The 23,811-nt window shown below is 36.1% G+C and overlaps 1 protein-coding gene across 2 annotated transcripts; it reads left to right on the forward strand.

Moving 5' to 3' along the window:
• The first annotated feature begins 3,108 nt into the window (after positions 1-3,108).
• Positions 3,109-23,811, forward strand: LOC108993587 (protein NPG1-like). 2 transcript variants are annotated; one of them, XM_018968573.2, is made up of 7 exons: positions 3,109-3,210; positions 3,461-3,558; positions 15,665-15,844; positions 17,684-17,936; positions 18,044-19,254; positions 20,277-20,424; positions 23,049-23,811. In XM_018968573.2, the coding sequence occupies exons 3-7, from the start codon at positions 15,689-15,691 to the stop codon at positions 23,366-23,368; spliced, it is 2,088 nt and encodes a 695-aa protein (XP_018824118.1). In that variant the 5' UTR covers positions 3,109-3,210; positions 3,461-3,558; positions 15,665-15,688; the 3' UTR covers positions 23,369-23,811. The 2 variants fall into 2 exon arrangements, with proteins under 2 accessions (XP_018824118.1, XP_018824117.1); XM_018968572.2 differs by having other exon boundaries at positions 3,150-3,558.

The following is a 23,811-nucleotide window of genomic DNA, read 5'->3' on the forward strand; positions in this document are numbered from 1 at the left end:
TCTATATATATATAAATATATATATATATATATATCTTAGAACTAAACCAAAACATACCTAACAGATAGATGAATGATTTATCATGATGAGTTTAAGATACATGTATGCATGATAAGGTTTTCCAAATTCTATAAGATCGAGCTGGGTATTTTTCAATTCAAATATATTTCTACCAAATTTGTTTCTTCTACTGTTGTATTCATGATTGCTTTCTAGTCTCAAAAGTAGTAATACAGATGATACAAAACAACCATAGTCTCAAAAGTAGATGATGCCTAGTCATGTAGCCATGATTCATATCAATCCCAAATCCTGCAGTATTGAATGTTATGATTTGAAACTACTTGCTTGATTTTTAACAGCTATTAATGCCCCTGATTGCCATGTTTCTAGTCCCATAAATTTGAGGACTAGAGAAATTTTTTCCCAGGTCACCACAATAAAGTGCATTATTTTCCAATTATTCTATATATGTATATGTTCTAATCTTTATAATTTTATATACATCATCAGTTTTGTATATATCTATATATATAAAGACAAACCTGAAATAAGACAATCAATCAACATGCCAATTTATACGTTCTATAATAATCTCAGGGTTCCTCACATCTGTTGCTAAACAAAATTACTTTCTTTTGTTCTCATGGACAGCCTAGAGATCTCAGGCTTTCCGTATATCTGATCATCTGAATCCCTAATAGGAACATGAAAATTTCTGAATCTTTAAGAGCTAGGCAGCAGTCCGAAAGCACTAAGTGGGAAGTAAATCTGCTTATTCTATTGATGAAACTTAATATTTGGAATTCAAAGGGAACCATATTTCCTCTAGTGTCCATGACATCATTGGTTAAAAACTTAGGTTAGTAACTTGAGTAAAATGTTAAAAATACATACACATTTCCACTTGACCTAAACAGTTTCATTAAGAAGGAAAAAAAAAAAAAAAAAACAGAGTACAAAACCAATCTTAATCGGTGACCTACGAGGGGAGGAGAGGATGGGGAGGTGACTCTTAGAAAACCCTTTGCCACCAAGAAAAGGGTCTTGGTTGATGTTGAAATAGTGGCCCATTTCATAAAAAAGTCCAAATTTTTTAACCAAAAATCGCAGAAGTTGGAGGCACAGATCACCGATGTTTACTACATTTGGAGGAGATCTAGGACACTAGCTTCCACAGAAGGAAAATCGATGGAGGCATCTAGAAGGGGTGGTTTTCGATGGTAGAGGACAACTGTGAGACAACGTAATGGCATGGGTTAATTTGCAGGTACAATGAAGATGGATTGGGGAAGAAAGATGGATTGAATAGGCCTTTTGGTGCATTTTGGCGCCCGAGTGACCTGCCGTTAAAACGTCAATTCCATTGGGCCACTTACCTCGCAACAAATTTTTAAATATTGCGACGGATTTTTCGGTTGAAATGAGGGAAAAAATTTCAGCTATAAAAGGTCAATTTCAAAACTTTATGTTAAAAATCCAAATCGCTGGAATTAACAGCTTTTGCGGCGATTCCATCTCCACACTTTTCTTATAGTGCAGAGAAGAAGCAATAAAGATGCTTGCAAGGGAAAATCCGAAGGTTGGAAAGGTTAATAGAGTGAAGGAAGGTGGTATTACTATATAGAAAAATTCTTTTTATCAGTCATTATTTATTTTCATACACTTCACACCTTATAAAAAATATCATCATATTCTATTAAAAAAAAACTATATATATATATATATAAATATATGTAAAAAGAGAAAATGAATAGCGCCTATACGGAACATTTCTCTATTATATATGATAGTGACCATGGATTTCGGCGCTAATAGGCTCAGAGTTTGGGTTGATATACAATAGCGGCCTCAAATTGGTCAGCACGTACGTACAAGGACTATACTTGATGAAGCAGCCGTAATTATGGGCGTGAGACCTTAAATATTACTGTGCAATACTGGTGTTCATGTACTGACTGTATATATAATAATATCATATCGCAAAGTACGGCTTCATGATGAATTTGTACCTTAATGTTAAATCATTTCTCTGAGTTTTTATGAAATGAAATTGACCCTCTCTTCCTCTCTCTCTAATATTAATGTTTCTAACCACGCATATCACAATATGCTACGATTTTTCTTTCGTACTCTTTCGACGTTAATTTACATAATTTCAAAGTTACATATGATCTATATAAAGATATTTGTATAATCGCAAAATTGGTCCATCAAAATTCATAGATAAAATGTAAAAATATTATAAATAATCTCTTTTGTGGTAGAGCTATATATAAATGGTTTATTGCAAGTACAAGAGCTTTTGCTTTAGCCTACATAAGCTCATTATACATATATACACACATGTGACAAATATGTATAAGATTTTAGATATGATATTTATTGCATTTTAGAAAATAATAAATTAATCAAGCAATTAATAAACAAGTTGGAACTCGATTATGAAATTAATAAACCGATTAGCATTGCCAAAAAAATATAGTTTGGAAATAAGTTCAAATTAATTAGGTCTCGTTTGTTTTCAGAAAATAACTCATTTCATCTCATTTTATCTCATCTAATTATTACAATTTTCTTAACTTCCAATACAAAATAAAATAAACAATTCAATTTATTTAAATTTCTAAACAAAATAACATTAAAAAATATATTCTAACAATACTTTATTCAACTTTTTAATTTTAATCTCAACTCATCTCATCTCATCTGCGAAAACAAACGAGCCCTAACTCTCGTTTGAGTGGATGAAAAGTAATCAACGTCTCAATTGTAATCCTATTTATATCTTTTATTTAAAAATATGTTTACAAAAATTATTAAGTTCAAAAGATATTATACACATATTTTTCATCTCTTTATTCAATTTTTATTTTTCGTTTCATATAATTCTCTTTCTTTCTCTAGAAACTAATTAAAGAAGCTTTTTCAAATATACAAATTGCTTTATATTTAAAAAAAAGTGATTTCTTTTTTTAAATTTTCAGTTTGCATAAAATAGTTTTTATGATCTCGCATAAAAATAGCTAATTTCTACTTTGAAATTGTTTACCGAACGGAGAGTCGACACCTCAAGATCCAGAGTTGAGGGTGAGAGAGACCATTCACGGTAAATATATCCGAAGTGGTCGGTGAAGTATTGCATTGCACTTTTGATTTTGTAAAACTCCAATGCAAAAAGATCGTCGTCCTCGATCCCCTTTGAAAAGGTGAAGAACCCAATGCATGAATCAAATCCCTTCTCTCCTTCTCGCGTATGGTTTGCGATTTGACTTATCTTGAAGATTTTCTTGATTGTCTAACTCCAATTTCATCCGTTTTCCCTTGCATCTTAAATGACGATCTAATACAATGTCGATATGATACAATCGAATTCAATTTGAATGACTCCGGTGAAACGATGTCATCGGCGATATGATACAAATTTTCAACATGTCGATTCTCTTGATCCTCTGCCAGCTAGCTTCAGCTTCTCAAATGGAATCAGTTGAACGTCGTCGTCTTTGCATCGTTTAAGTACCAAAGCAATACAGAACACTCTTCGGGAAGATTTTAAGGTATGGTGTTTAAGGATTTTGGATGAGGCCCAATTGGTTGTTGAGAAAATTAATATGGAAAAAGATGAATCAGAATTGTGATTCATGTGATTCTTAAATTCATTTTAACTAGGATTTAAGAAAACAATAATGGCTAAACTTCTATTGTCAATAAAATGCAGCCTACTATAGCTAGATATTGATTTCCTATTCGTTTCCTCAATTTTCTAGGGAACCAAACAAAGGGTCGTTTTTTTTTTTTTTCAAAATACATTGATAATAGAATAGTTCGGTAGGTAATCATTGTTTGTGAAGCTATAGTACTCCCCTTCGATGTCTCTTCAACCTTACAATTGCCCGTGTAGTCGAGGTAGCTAGGTGACGAACTCGATCAGGGTGGCCCATTGGGTGGATTTCATGTGGATCTGGAGGTGGCCGTTGTTGATGTAGGCGACGATGGCGGTAGCTCATATACTTTTTTTTTTTTTTTTGAGATCGCTTATATGCTTGTTATACTGACTGTTGTGGTGTTTTTATTAAATTCAAAGTGCCTCCGATAATTTTTCAATGTGCATGCATTTTACATGTGAGACTCAAAGTCTCGGTAATTGTTATATAGCAGCATTTTTATATTCCAAGTTTAGCAATGAAGCGGTGCTATAACTGTTATTTAACCGGTTTTTGAACAAATTTTGACACTTGTTAGAAAAATATTCTGACCACAAATCGATTACACAAAAGTAATATCACAAATTCATATAGTTTGATGTGATTCGTCAAATTATAAAGTTATTTTTATTGTAAAGTAAATATGACGGATCACATAAAACCACATCAATTTGTTGCATTACTTTTACGTAATCCATTTATGGTTGTGGCACTTCTCCAATTTTTAAGGTGGCATTCAACGATGCTTGCTCCTTTAAATGTTGCTAGTTTTAAACATGTTCTTTTAATCATTGTTATACTTTGGTTTGAGATCAGTAAGATCTTGTTTGAATGTTGAGATGAAATAAGAAATTTGTGAATAATAGTGAAATAGTTTATGAATATGAGTGAAATAGTTTGAGTTAAGATATTTTATAGAATTTTGAAAAAAGAGAAAAAAAATTGAATAAAAATATTATAAAGTTATAATATTATTAGAATATTATTTTTTAATATTATTTTTGTTTTGGTATTTGAAAAATTAGTTGAATTGTTTTTTGTGTTTTGTTTAAAATTTAAAAAATTTGTAATGATTAGATAATGATTAGATGAAAAAGTTCAAGATTTGAAATTGAAAAGTATTTATATTAATGCTATTTGGATATTGAGATGAGATTGGATGAGATGAGACCATTTTACAATACAAATGGGGGCTTAAAAGAAAGGGGATGAAATTGTAAAGGATGTCATACATGTTGTTTTGTGTTCTCTAATTAGATATGCATTGTTCAAGTTTTATATGTATTTGTAACGGTAGTTTAAGGCCTGATTTGTTTTCACAAACTATCTAATATTATCTAATCATTATAATTTTTCCAAACTTCCAAACGAAATACAAAAAATAATTTAACTTTTTCAAATCCTAAAAAAAATTATATTCTAATAATAATTTATTCAATTTTTAACTTTTATTTCATCTCATCTGTGTAACCAAATGAGACTTAAGTGTTGTTGGTGTATATTATCGGGCAGCTACAACTTTAAAAATAGAGAAAATAATGGGAAGGAGCAAAATATTGCAATGCTTTGAGTTTGTGATTTGTATATTTTGGAGAAATAGGGACTTTTTGCTAAAAGTTGCGGAATGTGTGGTTTGGTCTTTAGCATTTCTTTCTTAAACGGTGTTTTCACAGCTTGAAATTCCATATTTGATTTGGCAAACTCCACTTTTATATATTATATATGATACAATATAAGATTATGATTACTTATATATCCTAAACCAGTTTATCTATAGATGACACTTTAATTGAAACATCCCATCTGTAAGTTAGAAATGTTACAAACTTATATATATAACTTTTATGCTCAATAAAGAGATTCGAGATCATAAAAATTTGATATTTTATTGAATTATAAAATCAATTAAGATGAAAATCTCTCATAAAATTGAACATAATGACATAATAACATAAAAAATAATTAACTAGTCCAACGTTGCAATAACATTTATTTGTAATCTAAGAGTTTAGTAAAGTAAATTTACTTGCGACCGTTCTACTCAGTGTCTACATCATCATCACTTGAGACATTAATGGGGGTGTTTGGGAATGAGATGAGATAACACATTTTTAAATTTAGTAAAGTAAATTTACTTGCGGCCCTTCTACTATGTGTCTACATCATCATCACTTGAGACATTAAGGGAGTGTTTGGGAATGAGACGAAATAACAATTTTGTGAATAGTAATAAGATGGTTTGTGAATAGTAATGAGATAGTTTGATATAAGTATTATTTATTTGGTTTTGAGAAAGAAGAGAAAAAAAATTGAATAAAAAATATTATAAAATTAAAATATTGTTAAAATATAATTTTTTTTAATTTAAAAAAGTTGAATTATTTTTTGTTTTTTATTTGAAAAGCTGGGAAAGTTGTTATGATTAGTTTGAAAAAGTTGTAATGATTAATTTAAAAGTGTTTGTGTTTGAATGATATTTGTGAAGGAAATGAGATGTGACGAGATGAGATGAAAAATATTTCCAAACATCCCCTACATTAAAAAAAAAAAAAAAGTGAATCGAAGACTTAGCAAACAACATATCATACAATAAACTTAACCATAGGCTTTACCTTGGAAACCTTCATGCATATATAATTGTACTCATATATAGCATGTGGATCATTCAATAGTAACATATACAGTATTTAAGAAGTAATAATGTAAATTCATGTAGCAAGGATGAGTGAATGATTGACATCTAATATCTTCCATAGTTTTGTCTTTCACTTGCACAATGACCATCATAATATGTGTGTATCGGTCCAATTGTTGTTGACCCCATAAATCATAACATGAAAAATGGTGGATTAAAGATTAGGCCAAGCATTAAAGATTTTTTATTGTTTGTATGGCTACTTTCTTATATTCTTTTGTCATTGTGCTTGGGACCATAATGACTTCATGATGTTTATGGCATGGCATATTTATTGGTATATCATATTCATATGCATTGCATAGCACTAAACGTGGGCATATTAATATACCTAAGCATGGTTATCATGACATAGCATCCATTTATGACAATCAATAAGCATAAAATACATGAGTATATTCATGATATGACATTCCTTTAAATAACGAATTCATCATACCATATGTAATGTTGCATCCACAAGCACATTGTCATATTTCATCAAAGCTTCATGAAAAGGGCCTAACAATGAATATGGTTTTACATGCCAAAGGGAAAAAAGTATTTTTTGCACTCAAATCAATATAATGATAACACTCATTAAAAGTATGATCATGACACTTACCTTATCTCCTTAGCTTTGACAAACAACTAAGCATGTCAAATATGAACATATAATTCATAGAGTGCTTGTTGTCTTCCTAGTGGCAGTGAGCAAAACTGGCCTTGGATCATGCATATCTACTCTTATATTTCACTACTAATGTGTATGCACATGTAGACATGCTCTCATGATTTTTCACGAGTTAGAATACATGTAAATCACAAGCCATTTGGTTGTTTGGCCCACTTGGGGTTACCAACAACAACCCTTTTTGATGTATTATAAAGGATTCTTCAGCTTTTGGTATAACAAATAATAACATGCTCGAATTTGACTTCTAGAGCCATTTGGGATTGTTAACAAGAATCACATTTAAAAACTTGAGAGATTTTTGATAAATCTTTCAAATAACTATACATGCCATATTTTGGATATGCACACGATATATAGACATTTTCCTTTCTAGATACTAACTCATGCACTATGTATTTGTTACAAAATAGTGAACTAATCAATCCTTACAAATCAAATATGCAAGAAGTGATGGCTTGAGGAATGTTCGTTCATTCTTATACTCAATATATTGAAATTTCTACCTTCTAGGATATTTAGCTTGTCTGGATTGCGAAACTACACTTAAAAACATGGTACATGCTATTTGTAGGTCGTATGCATGTGATTTGGGAGTGTCCCTTATATCTAGATATGTCAAACATAAGAAATCGTGGCTTTTCTATGTTTGAAATTGTCATGTTGCATGACAGGCTCTTGATAGCATATGTTTTGTGTGTGTCATGCCTATGATGTCAAATTAGCATGTAAAGAAATCTGTTATGCCTGTTTCTAAGCCCTTTTTCATGCAATACTAGGTAATGGTAAGATTCTAAGGGTTGTCTGAGTTGTTGGCAGCAACCTTGATTCTTTGTGATTTTAGAAGTTGGGTATAACCTCACATTGTCCAACCCAAGGTGGTGTTGGAGGACATTTCTATGTGTTTAAACATCATCTATACCCTACAAAGTTGCTAATATACGAGTTTTATGTCGAAACATTCATAATATAACATAGGAGTTTTCGTAATGCTTAGGACATGCAAGTTTTATTGTATGAAAGTGAAGTCTTTACTTGAGCAGTTGTGATATGTGTTTTTCAGTTGATGAGGAATACAATTTTTAAGGTTTAAACTATTGAGTCTTTTATTGCGTATATTCAGACACACCACACATAAAATAGGTGTTTTTCCCTGAGTTATTCTTACCAGAGTTCTAGCAATGTCTATGGCTCAATTTCTGATTTGTGGTGAGGGACTTGAGAGTGTGAGGGCTATTGGAAGACAAATACTATGAGAGGCGGCATATGATTCGAATTACATAAAGAAAATAAGGAATACTCACTTTGGATTTGTTGTCAATATGACTATTTGATAGAACTTAGTGACGTATTTCTTGCTTCTGGCAGTCTGCAGTTTGATGCTTTAGAGGGATCAAACAAATACTCAAAGAAAGGCAAGACAATGCTTATGGAGGCTGAAACTTACCTAAGGTGCAGGGATTGTTTGGTGTCAAGAAATCTTTGCTAGGCAGAAGAGAGAGTGGTGGCACAAAGCACATATGGAGGCTATTGTGGCTTTTCTTTGAATTTCGAAACAATTAAAGCTACGTTTGAATGTTGGGATGAGTTGAGTTGTGAATAGTAGTATTTTGTAGGTCCCATTGAAATGAGTTTAACTTTTTAGGTTAAATGTGTGAAGTAGGTTGAGATGAGTTTAACTTTCTAATGAGAAGTTGAAAAAGTAGTGAGCCTCATCAATGATTGGCTTGAGATGAATTGAAATGAGTTGAATTTGGTTGAACAACCAAACACAACCTAAAATTAAGTTGGAGGTTGTGAGGTTTCTCAAACTCTTTTTATTTTATTTTATTAGAAACATAATAGCACAACTGATGGCCTTGATTTTTGGAAGTTTCCTAAAACATATATGGGAAGTCAGCAGTCTCATGGTCAATAACTTCTAGGATTTTTCTCGCAGACTAACAAAGCCGAACAACTTCTAAATTTTGTCATCAAAGAAAAATCTTTCTTGATTTAGCCCTAAGATCTCGGTAGCCTTTAAGAAATGGCTTGAAGGAGAAGGCTTGCGAAGGGATTTGAAGACATGAAGAAACCCTATTGCATGTGGGTGTTAAGTGTTAAGTGTGTTGAAGTGTCTGAAGTGTAGGTTGAGTCAGTATACTTGAGTGTTGGACTGGGCCGGGTCTAGGACCTTGCTTTGGTTACTCCGTTGGTCTGTACTGTGGGTCAGTTGTGGGCCATGTCCTTGGCCTGAGTCAGTTGGTTCAGTTCATGTTAATTGCAGTCCATCTTTATTTTAGTTGAGTCTAGTATTGGATCGGCCCATGGCCCGTTATGGTTTTAGGGCAAAATACTTTTTATTGTAAAACAAGTAATGAGAAAGGCATCGATCAAGTAATAGAACCTTATTTTTCTCTTCATCTCTCTACATTTCTCTCTCTAACTTTTTCCCTTTTCTGGAGGTGCTCCCCTCGAAGAGAACAATTTTCTGTGTGTTATCCTATTGATTTCGGGTGTGTTACAACTGGTATCAAGAGACACATTCTTGTGCATCAGATTTGAATCTATGGCAGAAGGTACTAGATTGAATCAGCTCAAGATGGGCTCACTACCTTAAAAAAGTCTACAGATTCTCAATACCAAGACCTCAAAAAATCTATTGAGAATCAACGTTTATAGACATAAATGACAGCTATCAAAACCCAAATGGGAGCTATAGTACAGTAGTTAGCCATCATTATAGGAGATTTGCATAAAAGAAATACTAATGAAAGCCCTACCGAGAATCAACGTTTACACTTTGAGACATAAATGACAACTATCAAAACCCAAATGGAAGCTATAGTACAGCAGTTAGCCATCATTATAGGAGAGTTGCAAAAAAGAAATACTAATGAAAGCCCCAGAGAGTCTTTCTCGGGTGCCCATGCATATGAGAACATGGGTCACCAATAGCTGCTGCCTGACCAGCAGTAGCAATAGCCGCCTCACCAACCCCATCACAACTTTCAACAGCACCCTATGGGTAAGCTTCAGACTAGTACAGTGCGCCTAGACTTCCTTGTTTTCATGGAAGAAGATCCTGCAAGGTGGATTTACAAGGTAAATAAGTTCTTTTCATTTCATAACACATTACCACAACACAAGATAAAATTGACATCATTCCATATTGAAGGAAAGGAATTAATCTGGTTCCAAAATATGGAAGAGACTCATCATATCACCATTAGGACTCTTTTGTTAACTCTTTGTTGGTGAGATTTGGGCCTAACGCCTATGACGATCCCATGGAAGCTATCACTAGGTGGAGGGCAGACCCACTCAGTGGACTAAGAGGATTGTCTAATACATACAAGCTTAGTTGCTTTTTAAGTGGACTAAGAGATGACATAAGACTCCCTTTAAGAATGTTCAATCCCACCAATTTAACCTCTGCATACAGCCTAGCTAAATTGCAAGAAGAAAATATAAACCTAACCAAGAAAGGAACCAGACCTGCCCAGGCTTACTCCCTTGACCTTGGCATCCTGAAAACACCAACCATCATTCCAACCACTCCACAGAAACTAGCAAAACCAAGCAACAACAAACTAATTTACCAATCCAGAAAATTAACCAAACACAAATGAAAGATGGGAGAGACAAGGGGTTATGCTATTATTGCAATGCTAAATGGAGTTCAAGACACAAATGCCAAAATCCAAAATTGTACCTTTTTGAGGATGTGCTGCTGGAACAGGAAGGTGTTGGACCTGAAGAGGAAACCTCAAGTGAGAAAACAAGAGAAACAACAACCCTCGACTTGTGTGCCACTCAAGTGGACCCTAAAATCTCTCTTCATGCCCTAACATGGTCTCATAATCTACGAACTATGAGGGTGAAAGGGAGGATTGGTAGCCAGTGGGTCACCATTTTTTTCACATGGGTTCAACTCACAATTTTCTAGACCCTGCCATTCTTCAACAAGCCAAGTTAGCTATGAATGAAAAGGAGACAGTTAAGGTTAGAGTAGCAAATGGGGAAATTATCCCAAGTGAAGGGAAGTGCAATGGAGTGAGGCAATGGGGTGAGGGTTCTCATTCAGGGAACCACTTTTATTGTGGAAGTGCAAGTGCTTGTGTTGGCTAGATGAGACATGGTCCTTGGTATTAAGTGGCTAAGGGAGCTGGGATTAGTGTTGTGGAACTTTGATAAACTCTCAATGCAATTATATTGTGAAGGAAAAGAGGTAAAAATGCAAGGCTTAGCTGCTGCCCTGATGATAGAAGATGGCTCTTTAAATAAGAATAATAAACTGGAGTCAAAAGGAGTTCTCTTACAGCTGACGGAGAGTCATGGCTGCCACAAACAAACCACACACAGTGAGGTGTCAGTGCACATAAAGGCCCTTTCAGAGTAGTTTACAGAAGCTTTTTCTGAACCCCAAAGGTTATCCCACCAAGAACCCATGTAACAACACCAAACCCATTTCTATATGACCCTATCGGTACTATCAAAAGGATGAGATTGAGAAAATCATGAAGGAACTGCTGGCTTCAGGGGTTATCCAACCCAGCCAAAGCCCTTACTCCTCTCAGGTGTTGTTGATTCATAAAGCAAATGGTACATGGAGCCTATGTGTGGACTATAGGGGCCTAAACAACGTTACCATCAAGGATAAATTCCCTATACTAGTGGTGAAGGAGCTGATGGATGAACTACTGGGGTCGGTCATTTTTTCTAAGCTGGACCTAAGGTCCGGCTACCACCAGATTTGGGTGAAGCCTGATGATGTACCCAAGATTTCGAACTCATGAGGGCCACTACGAGTTTCTAGTGATGCTGTTCAGACTCACCAACACCTCCTCAAACTTTCAAAACTTAATGAATGAGGCATTTTTGTGATACCCCATATGATAAGGATAAGAGTAGGTGATGTATGAGATCTCACATTGCTTGGGAATGAGAAGTTCTTGCTCTTTATAAGGTTCTAGTGGAACTCCAATTGTATCATTGACTAGTCATTTTGGAGTATAGGCCATGTGGTTTGGGCCTTCCATTGGGGCATTAAAATTTCGCCCTTACTTGAGAAAGTTTATTCTTGTTTTCTTCCATGACATTCTTGTGTACTGCAAGTCAAAGTGGAATCACCTCAAGCATCTCCAAATCACTTTGGAGACTCTTAGACAACACAAGTTGTATGCAAAAAAGTCCAAGTGCTCATTTTGGTGCAAGGAAATAGCTTATCTCTGCCACTTAATATCAGCTCAAGGTGTTAGAGCTAATCCTGATAAGCTCAAGGTCATGGTGGAGTGACCGCTTCCTAATTCTCTCAAGGCCTTTAGAGGATTTTTGGGCCTAATGGGTTATGACAACAAAATCATAACAGGTTACGAGGGACTCAATGCTCCTCTCACTCGGATGCTCAAAAAGGATGGTTTTCAATGGAGACAGGAGGCCAAAGTGGCCTTTCATAGGTTGAAGGAAGCTGTAACTCAGCCATCGATGTTAGCACTATCGGATTTCAACACACCCTTTACAATTGAGTGTGATGCATTCCGGGCAGCCGTAGGAGTAGTATTCATGCAGCAGGGCAGGCCCCTCGCTTTTTTTAGCCAAGCTTCAAAAGGTCATGCCCTTGGATTGTCAACTTACAAGAAGGAACTGCATACCCTAGTTTCAGCTGTCATTAAATGGCAACCCTACCTAGTGGGACAAACCTGTGTGGTGCTGACTGACCAACAAAGCCTCAAGCATTTGCTTGACCAGAAAATAGGCACCTCAATGTGGCAACGATAGATCACCAAGTTACTTGGCTACAATTTCATGGTGGAGTATAAAAAGGGTTCAGAAAATATGGTGGTAGATGCCCTTTCAATAAAATGACAGGAGCACGAAGGGACTCTAATGCTGATCTCTTTTCCAATTATAAATTGGATGGAGGATTTGAAGGTTGCCTATGATTCAAATGCACAGCTTAAGGAACTCTTACAGCGTTGTTCTGAAGGCAAACTGAGTTCTAAGTATACTTTGAGGGAGGGATTTCTAGAATAGGTTGTATATTCCCCACCATGAGGAATTCAAAAATAAATTGCTGGAGCTGACACACAGTGACCCTTGGGTGGGACACTCGAGGTATGACAAAACTATCCATAGGGTGAGGAGAGCCTTTTATTGGCCGGGGTTAAAGGCAGATTTGAAGAATTTCATTAGGACCTGCGATACATGTTAGAGAACCAAGGTGGATGATACCTTACCCAGTGGCATGTTGCAGCCACTTCCCATACCTACCCAACCTTGGACTCATATATCCATGGATTTCGTCGATGGGCTTCCCATCTCACAGGAGTTTGACAGTCTCTGTGTTTTTGTGGACAGATTAATGAAGTACAGTCATTTTATACCTCTAAAGCACCCATACACATCAAAGGTGGTGGCTGACCTATTCCTTAAGCACATATTTAAGCTGTATGGCCTGCCTCTATCAATAGTCTCTGATAGAGACAACACCTTTACTAGCCAATTTTGGCATGAATTAATTATTCTCTCTCTAGGGGGTACAAATGTCCCTAAGCACTGCTTATCAGCCCCAGACTAAGGTCAAACCAAGCAATGAACAAGACAATGGAGAACTACTTACATTTCTTTGCAGGTGACTGACCTAAGGATCGGTCCTTGTGGACTCCCTTGGCCGAATGGTGGTACAATTCCACCCAATACCATTCAACCAAGATTACGCCTTTGAGGCCCTCTATGGCTACCCCCCACGAGGCCTTCTATGGCTACCCCCCACCACGATTACTAGATTACACACCAGGGACAGCTCGGGTCAACATGGTGGACATCACTCTACACACAAGGGACCAAATCTCTAAAGTATTACAACACAATTTACACAGAGCCCAACAAAGCATCAAAAAATACTATGACTTGAGAAGGAAAGAACAAGAGTTTACCAAAGGAGAATGGGTATACTTGTGGCTCCAGACATATCGATAGCGTCCGTTGCACAATGACGGAACCTCAAGCTAGCCCCTTGTTTCTTTGGCCCCCTCCAAGTAACTCAAAAGGTTGGCAACGCTGCCTATAAGCTTGATTTGCCATCTTCCTCACGGATCCACCCCACCTTCCACGTATCTCAACTCAAACGAAAGCTTGGTGCCAAGGTATCGGCCATCCCAACTCTTCCCCCTATCGACGACCAAGGCGTGATCAGCCCTAAACTAGAAGAAATTTTGAACCAATGAATGGTAAAAGTGGAAAACAAGGCACTGGTTGAGTTTCTTGGACGCTGGTATGGACAAGGACCCGAGGACGCAACATGGGAAATTTATTCGCAGTTAAAGAGCAACTTACCACACCTTGTGGGCAAGGTGTTTTAATGGGGGAGGATTTGCTACACAACAATTGTGAGCCCGAAGAATAAGAGGAAGAAATGGCTTGAAGGAGAAGGCTTGTGAAGGGATCTAAAGATATAAAGAAACCCTAGTGCACGTGGGTGTTGAGTTATGTGTTAAGTGTGTTGAAGTGTCTGAAGTTTAGGTTGAGTTAGTGTACTTGCGTGTTGGATTGGACCGGGTCTAGGACCTTGCTTTGGTTACTCCATTGGTCTATAGTGTGGGTCAATTGTGGGCCACATCCTTGGCCTGAGTCAGTTGGTTAAGTTCATGTTAATTGTAATCCATCTTTATTTCAGTTGACTCTAGTATTGGGTTGGCCCATGGCTCATTATGGTTTTAGGGCAAAATACTTTATATTGTAAAACAAGTAATGAGAAAGGCATCGATTAAGTAATATAACCCTATTTTCCTCTTCATTTCTCCACCTTTGTCTCTCTAACTTTTTCCCCTTTCTAGAGGCGCTCCCCTCGAAGAGAGCAAGTTTCTATGTTATCCTATTGATTTCAGGTGTGTTACATTTTCCTAATTACTGCACCTCTGATTTTTGGTGATTTCTAGGTAACTCTAAATCAAACAAACTTCCCTCATTCTTTCTAAAGCCTTAAGAAGTCATAATCTTTCCTAATATTTTCAGGTAATTCAAAATTGCACGATAGATTGGGAGAACTCATAATCTATCCCAAGTCCTATATCCAACTATTAAACTTTCTAGTACCTTGTTTAATTAAGAAAATTTTGAATGAGAATATGCTCAAAAGCGCAAAGAAACATTCTATATTTATAAGGTCGTTCGTCCTAAACTAGTTAGACACCAAGCTTGCCTCAAAACTTGTCCAATGGATTGGATGACAAGTCTATTATTATTAAGACTATTCATCTGAACCAAATTTCTTTTGACCCAATCTTCCGGATAATCGGATTCCGATTATGATTTTCGACTCCCAAGCCGAAAACCGTATTATAAAATCCGAACCTACACAATCTGAATACGAGTTTGAAACTCGAGTTTCATGTTTTAAAACCGATAGTTGGTTTTCACCCCATTTATTATAATCCACTACCTACATGTAAAATTAAAGAAAAAAGCTAAAAATAAATAAATAAATCAAGAAAAATAAATAAAAATTAAATCATAGAATTTTAAATGATAGAGCAAATTTGGCCCACGGGCCTAGAGTCCAATCCAAATTTAGGACTTCGAGGTGACATTAACATTGACCACGATCATAGGCGAAAGCTGTAGGAAGCCAATCCATGGAGTCCGGAGAACTTGAGGGTGGCAGGGAGGTTCGAGAAGTCTTCGCAAATGGCATTTGCATGAAAACAGCCGAAGTTGAAGCGAAGCTTGATGAGGGAAATATTCAAGAGGCAGAATCTTCGTTACGGGAAGGCTTATCGCTCAATTATGAGGTTAGGATGTTTATGTTAACGAAGCTCTTATTAAGTGAACATGCATGCATTTTCATTTTGATGTTTGTTAGTGACAATCAATGCTATATCGTTCCCATATTCTTAAGCATCATGGATTTGCAGAGCTCTATATGTGAAGTGCACATTAGTGGCAGTTGGTGTCCTCGATCAGGGAACCATCTGTTTCATTGGAAAAAAAAAAAAAACTGTAAAGGGGGGTATCTAGATCTCTTAGCATTGTACTGCCGAAGCTTTTAAGTGAACTAATAGAGATCTTATTGATTAACCCAAAAATCCTTTATTAGCTGTCATGTGCTGTATACCCCGTTTGTACATACCCTAGATTTTTCACTTATATTCTTAGCTCAAAATGGTGTTAGGTAGAACGGCATCTTTCCGCAAGCAAAATCTTCGCCCAATATTTATTTTGATAGGTAAATACCAGCATGTGGATGAACCTGTGATTTCACCCTGCTCACTTTGCTTCTAGGAGGGGAGATGTCATTTGGTTTATGTTGGCTAATTTGTTTAGAAAATTCCTTGGAGCCTTGCTTGTTAGAGATTTTTAACGTTTCAGGCTGGTTCTTTTACAGTAATGGCCAATTGTCTTTGCAAAACAGTAAGGAACCAATTGGGCCTTTCATTTTTCTACCGTGCTCTCCATTTCTTCAAAGAATGTCTTCACGACCATGCTTCTCTGGCTGCATTCTATGTGCACCTCGTATGGCAACAGATGTTTGATTCTCACACATGATTGGAAAACCAAATAGGATGTTTTATGATATCAAACACAGGAAATTCTTGTTACCATAATCATTATGGTTGGAGAAAGATATAGAGAACTGTTGTTATTCATCATCATTTTAACCATCACTTTTCACCATTCTCTAGTGTGACATTAAATGATTGGAAAACCATTTATCTTTTCTTAATAGTTGGTCATTGATGCCACATCAGGAGATGATGGAACGAACAATGATGGTTGAAAGGATAATGAATAGCATTTTTCAAAGATGAGTCGGGCTACTCTACCGCCCAGAGTAGCCCGCTCAAGTTGACCGCTTGTTATTTTTTGGGTTTTTTTTTAAATTTTTTTTTCACTAAATATTTTAAAAAAATAAAAAAAAAAATACTCCAATACACTTAAAATCAATTCCTTAATCACTAAGTAAAAAAAAATAATAATAAGAAAAAAAAAAAATAACGGTCAAATTGAGCGGTACAACTTGAGAGGCAAAGTAGTTTTCTCCTTCAAAGATATATGATGTGAATGTGCTTTGTAATGTTAAAAACTGGGATTACACTCATTTAGTCTGGATTTAAGCTATAAGATTATATTAATAGAAAATAAAAGGGTATGATCTGAAATTAACTCAGTTTTTTGGTGGGTTTGATTGCTATGTTCTGATATTTTTGTTATCATCTTTATTCCCCTAAGATTTCCATCCAGTGTCGAAGAATATGGCATTTTGAATTTGTTTTGTTGTTATCCCAGGCATAGTTACCATCAGCAACATTTAAAAAAACCCTTTTACATTTTTAATCTGATTTTTTGTGATCTCTCTCTCTCTCTCTCTCTCTCTCCCCCTAGTTTGAGGCTGGCCGGATGGGGAGTAGTGGGATGTACGTTCCTTCTTTACATATGGAAATTTCCTGTTTTGTAATGATATGTAATTTTTAATCACTTACTGAGTCAGATTGCTAGTATATAAGCCATGCAGATGCTAGGGAAGACCATGAAGTTCCGTGCTTATAAATGTTTATTTATTGTATATTCAAATCTTATAGTTGCTGGTATGTAAGAGGCGATGCTTCATGTATAATTCTTATAATTTACAGGAAGCAAGAGCTCTTCTTGGGAAGTTGGAGTATCAAAGAGGTAATGTAGAAGGAGCTCTGCGTGTGTTTGAGGGCATTGATCTCCAAGCTGCCATACAGCGATTGCAACCTTCCATTGCTGAAAAAGTACCTTCCAGGAAGGGTCGATCTCGCACTGAATCAATGCATGCAGTCTCACAGCATGCTGCTAGTGTGGTGCTTGAAGCCATATACTTAAAAGCCAAGTCTCTTCAAAAGTTGGGGCATTTAAGTGGTATGATATACCTTCGGTTTTTATTCCTGTCCTTTTTTGGCTTTTGTCCATTTCAAATTCGAATTTCAGCAGACAGAAATGAGCCCGTGCTTCATGGGGATTTGCAGAGGCTGCTCATGAATGTAAAAGTGTGCTTGATGCTGTAGAGAGGATATTCTACCAAGGCATTCCTGATGCTCAAGTGGAGAGTAAATTGCAAGAGACAGTCAGCCAAGCTGTAGAGCTCCTTCCAGAACTCTGGAAGCAAGCTGGTTGCTATCATGAAGCAATTTCTGCTTATAGACGTGCCCTCCTTAGTCAATGGAACCTTGATAATGATTGCTGCACTAGAATTCAGAAAGGCTTTGCATTGTTTTTGCTGTACGGTGGAGTGGAGGCTGGTCCACCCAGTTTAGCTGTCCAGATTGATAGTTCGTACGTACCTAAAAATAATCTAGAGGAGGCAATCCTACTTTTGATGATTCTACTGAGGAAATTTATCCTTGGTAAGACTCAATGGGATCCATCTGTGATGGAGCACCTAACTTTTGCTCTATCTCTATGCTGCCAAACGCCTGTTTTGGCTAAGCAACTTGAAGAGATAATGCCTGGGGTATATCATCGGGTCGACCTTTGGAATTCGTTAGCTCTTTGCTACAGTGGTGCTGGACAAGACAAGGTTGCACTGAACTTACTGAGAAAATCTTTACATAAACATGAACGACCAGATGATCTCACTGCACTCTTATTGGCAGCCAAGATATGTAGTGAGGATTCAAGTTTAGCTGCTGAGGGAGTGGAATATGCACGGAGGACAATTAATAATGCTCAGGGAATTGATGAGCACATAAAGGGTGTGGGTCTTCGCATGTTGGGCCTTTGTTTGGGAAAGCAGGCTAAAGTATCTTCTTCTGACTTTGAGAGGTCTCGTCTTGAATCTGAAGCATTGAAGTCATTAGATGAGGCTATTGCTTTGGACCACAAGAATACGGACTTGATTTTTGAGTTGGGTGTTCAACGTGCAGAGCACCGAAATTTGGATGCTGCTTTACAATATGCGAAGAAGTTTCTTGATGAAACAGGCGGATCCATATTAAAAGGTTGGAGATTACTTGCTCTGGTTTTTTCTGCCCAACAGCAACTCACAGATGCTGAGGTTGTCACTGATGCTGCTTTAGATGAGACTACAAAATGGGAACAGGGACCACTTCTCAGGGTGAAAGCAAAGCTAAAGGTCTCCCAGTCACTACTCACAGATGCTATTGAGACTTATCGTTACATCCTTGCATTAGTTCAAGCCCAGAGGAAATCTTATGGGCCCCTTAGAAAGTTTACTCAGGTTAGATATTCTATTTGGTTTACGAGTAATGCTAGATATAAATTCCAAATAGACAAAATTTATACAAGTTTTTTGTAAAAAAAGTGGGTCACACTAATAAATAATGGTTTTTTTTTACACTTTTTTAAGGTGGGGTCCACTTTTTTACAAGGGCTTGCATGGAGCTTGTCTATTTGGGATTTGTACAAATCATTTCTCTTGCTTTACATGCTGTATTTGAATTTGAGAAAATAATTTTTTTTAATAATAATTTCAGCCAAATGCATTATTTATTGGAGAAAATATATTTACAACTTTGAATTGTACAACTATCGCGTAATCATTTTGAAAAAAGTGAATAAAACATCAGCCCCACATGAAAAGAATTAATTTTTTAATAGTGGATCTCATTCTTTTTCAAAGTGATTACGCGGTGTTTACGTACTTTACGGTTGTATATAGAATTATTCTATTTATTGGCATGAGGGGTGCATAAGTGATATTATTCTGTTATCTTACAATGTCTCTGAGGCACGCGTTGAAGCTTCGGCTTAAAGGGACATGCTGTAGGTTTAAATTTATTACATTATCTAGATGCAAATGATTGTAAAGTAACTAATGTTGAAATCGTTCTTGAGCTTGTATCAAGTTGTATCATTATAAAAAGGGAGTTTGCTTTACCTTAAGAGAATGTAAATAATGCCTTACCTTGGAATTAGTTGCTATGACTTTTTAATTTAATATGTTGTTAAATCCGAGGGTGCGGTGCACGGGATCAGAGTTTACTCTGTAGGGATGAGTCCGGAAGGGCCTGTCTCGTAGAGGTTTCCGACATTAAAAAAAAAAAATTAATATGTTCTTAAATGTTTTATATTCTTTCCTTCTAGAAATATAATTCATTGCAATTTTATATGTTCTTTTGAACTTATTTGGTTTTGGTTTTTTTCTTCACGAAAATATAACATTACGTGATACAAACAAACAATCAAGACTACCAAATTTATTGTTCTTAATTCATCTCTCTCTGTTTTCGTATATGATAGGTTGAGGATGATAAAGTCAATGAGTTTGAAGTTTGGCATGGTCTGGCAAATTTATACTCTAGTATTTCTCATTGGAAGGATGTGGAGATATGTTTGGGAAAAGCCAAAGAGCTGAAACGGTACTCTGTCGAAGCTCTGCACACTGAAGGTCAGAGCTAAATCTTTCTTTTTTTTTTACTAACTAGTGAATTCAGAACCAATTTTAGAACACGGAAAATACATGGCAATTGCCCAAGAGTAATGCTACGTATAGTCATGGAGTGCGTATGTACTGTGCAGTCGCTTTGAAAAAAAGTGGGGTCTACCATTAAAAAATTAATTTTTTTATTTGGATCCTGTATTTATTCACTTTTTTAAAGTGATTGTACGACGCTTGCACACTCATGACTGCAAGTATCATTTCTCGTTGTCCTAAGATGTCTTTTACATGTTGCTAGTAGTCGGCCTATTAGAAACACTGTACCCTGTAAACTAAGCCGGCTGCTTTTCAGCACTGACTCTGATCCAGATTAGATCAGCATTTAACTCAAAACAATATTAAAGTGCCATTTGCAAACAAGTGAGAGATTTAAGGATCATTGGACCCATAAACAAGCTTGACCAAAAACCATCATTTGCTGTAGAAGTGATCATTCTGCTAAGCGCCATTCAAGGATCCCTCTGAAGACAATCTCGATAGGTATTAACAATCCTTTGGAAGTATTTTGCTTTCTCCTAATAAAAGCATTATGAGACAGATAGGATTATTTCCAAATATGTTTAGACCCTATTCGCATAACATTTTGCAATGATCTTGTAAACTCCACTCACAAGGCTTATGGATTGTAAGTCCTTTCTAATTGAATACCCTGGATTTCTTGGAATGAGCATAATAAAAGTTGCATTGGGGCTTCTAGCAAACCTAATTTCAGTAGTAAGTCCAAAAAACACTTCCATAGCATGTAAGTCCAAGAGGCCAGTGAAAAATCATTAGGCCTGAGGGTCTTTTTTTTCCATTTAAAGCTCTCATCACCTGTAACAGCCCGTCCCTCTAGGTTTGGAATATTGCGTACGTTTGTACTTGTGCCCGTCAAAGAGACCCATCTTGATGTAACGCCTAATTTATTCCCCATTTTCTCCTCTTCTCATAAATCTCTCTCTTCTAATAAAGTATCCAAGTCTTTAACCTGGTTTAGAAGAACACTTTTCTACATATCTTTTTTCTTTTATTTGGTACTGGGTATCCAAGAATAAAGTCCCGACTAATCCTAGGGATACACAAGTTCTCGGCAAGGAGTTTCCTGCAAGTGCACATTAGGTAATTCTCAAGGAAACGTTTCCCCAGTCTGGTGGCCCCTAGAAATTGTTAGACCCAATAGGATTCAAACCTTAGACTTGGAGGGAGCATACCACCAACCCCAAGACATTTTCTATGTATCTACATTTTCAAATGCCTCATTCCACAACCTTAATTAGCTTTCAAAATAAAACTCTGGGAACCAAGAAAGCAATAAGAACCCAACCAGTGTTTTCTCCTTTCCATGAAACCTTCTGATTTTAGCTACATATTTTCAAATCTGAGATACCTTTTTCGCCTAGAAAATTCTTGCAATCAAGGAGAATTGGGACATGATCCTAACGGAGTCTTGGAAGATCAAACCTACCAGTTAAACCCACTTTTTTACAAAACGCTTGTACATTTGGGGCTTGTACCTAGCATAAGATCCCACCCGAGACTCTTGAGTTCAGACAACAACAATTTACATGTTTGACAACCCACAGACAGTATTATCCACATATTATGGAACAAATTTTGTCTTTTGAAGTCATTATAGTGGCCTTCCAATTTTTGAACAAATTTCTCACCCTTCACTCCTTCTCTTCCTCCGTCAATCTCCTGAGGTTCCAAGACAATACATCTTAGGCTCATATTAAACCATAAGGCCTCGTTCTGTTATGCAGTTCAGATGAGATAAAATGATATGAGATATTTTGAATAGTAATGAGATTTTTGAGTTAAGATGAGATGAGATGAGATGGTTTATAAAAAATGTGTTTGGATAATGAGATGAGATAAAATAATTTTTACTTTTTGGGATTTGATAAAAGGGTGGGCCCCACCAATAATTGAAAATCATTTAATCATTATTGAGTAATAGTTATGAATATATTAAAAAAAGTAATATTTATTATTAATTAAAAAATTAATAAACATATTTAAATCTTGTAAAATATATATTTGTAGTGGGTCCCACCAATTTTTGTTGTTGGCCAAAAATACGAAATGGGATGGGAAAGCAAAGGAGACTTTTTACTGTTCACTGGCAGAGAGATACATACTTTTGAAAAACTTTTCACTGTCAGTGTTTTACTGTTCACTGCAATTGTTTGAAAAACTTTTGAGATGAGATAAAACTGAGGATGGTCTTTTGGATACCTAGATGAAATGAGCTGTACAACACAGATGAGATAGTTTGTATGATCTCTGCATCAAACCAGACCTAAATACCTCCTCCCCTTGGAGTTTTTCCCCAACTAGATCTACTCACCTTTGAAACGTAATTTTTAGAGCACGACAAGCGCTCCATCTCTCTATTATTGCCTTTGCTACCATATTTGGGATTATGGCCGATTTCATTCAAATAAGGACCAGCTTCAATGGCTCTTAGCAAGATTTTTTAGTTGTAAAACTTGTTACAGGCTGCTTTAAATGAATCTTATACTGTGCTGAACCTAATATGGTGTGAGCATTCTTACTCTAGAATTCTCATTTTCTGTCTTAATTTCTACCAGGTATAATGTGGGAAGGTCGTGGGCAGATCGAAGAAGCTTCAGCTGCTTATATTAATGGCCTTTTACTAGAACCTTGTTATGTTCCTTGCAAAGTTTTGATTGGTGCTCTGATGTCAAAAATGGGCCCTATGGCATTGCCTGTGGGAAGAAGCTTGCTATCAGATGCATTGAGGATTGATCCTACTAACCATATGGCTTGGTATTACCTGGGGATGGTTTACAGGGATGATGGACGAATAGCTGATGCTGCAGATTGCTTCCAGGCAGCTTCCATGCTTGAAGAATCGAATCCCATTGAAAGCTTTGGCTCTATATTTTGACAGATCGAGCTCCCGTCTCTTAAAAGTTTAGATTTCTTTACTTGAAATTTTAAAATTTATTTGTTGGGAAATTCATTTTTATTTTACTTCGATTTTCTACAAAGAAATTGACAACCATGCTCGGGGATGGGATTGGTTTTGCTAATGTGTCACATTTTCTGTTTTGGATACTTTTTTTTGTTGTTGTTTTGACTCCATGACAAAGACACAAGGCAAAAGTTGAAGGAGAAACCATGTTGTTGTCAGTTCATCCAAATAAGATAAGGAAAGAAGTGACCCGGTTTGATAGTCGGATGAATGAATTGAAGGAGCTTCGAGTAGTGAAGATGGGTTACGAAGATGTATTTATTGATGCATTTGCAATTGTTTCTGAGCTGTGCAAATCTATCTTGTGTAAGTGAGCAGCTATATTAAAAGAAATTAATAGATTCATTTTTTTTTTT

Source organism: Juglans regia, chromosome 1, assembly GCF_001411555.2.
Source record: "Juglans regia cultivar Chandler chromosome 1, Walnut 2.0, whole genome shotgun sequence".
NCBI lineage: Eukaryota > Viridiplantae > Streptophyta > Magnoliopsida > Fagales > Juglandaceae > Juglans > Juglans regia.

Coding starts and splice junctions, on each gene's coding strand:
- LOC108993587 (XM_018968573.2), top strand. CDS start 15,689: ATGGAGTCCGGAGAACTTGAGGGTGGCAGGGAGGTTCGAGAAGTCTTC. Junction 15,845..17,683: donor GCTTATCGCTCAATTATGAG/GTTAGGATGTTT, acceptor TATAATTTACAG/GAAGCAAGAGCTCTTCTTGG. Junction 17,937..18,043: donor AAAGTTGGGGCATTTAAGTG/GTATGATATACC, acceptor GGGGATTTGCAG/AGGCTGCTCATGAATGTAAA.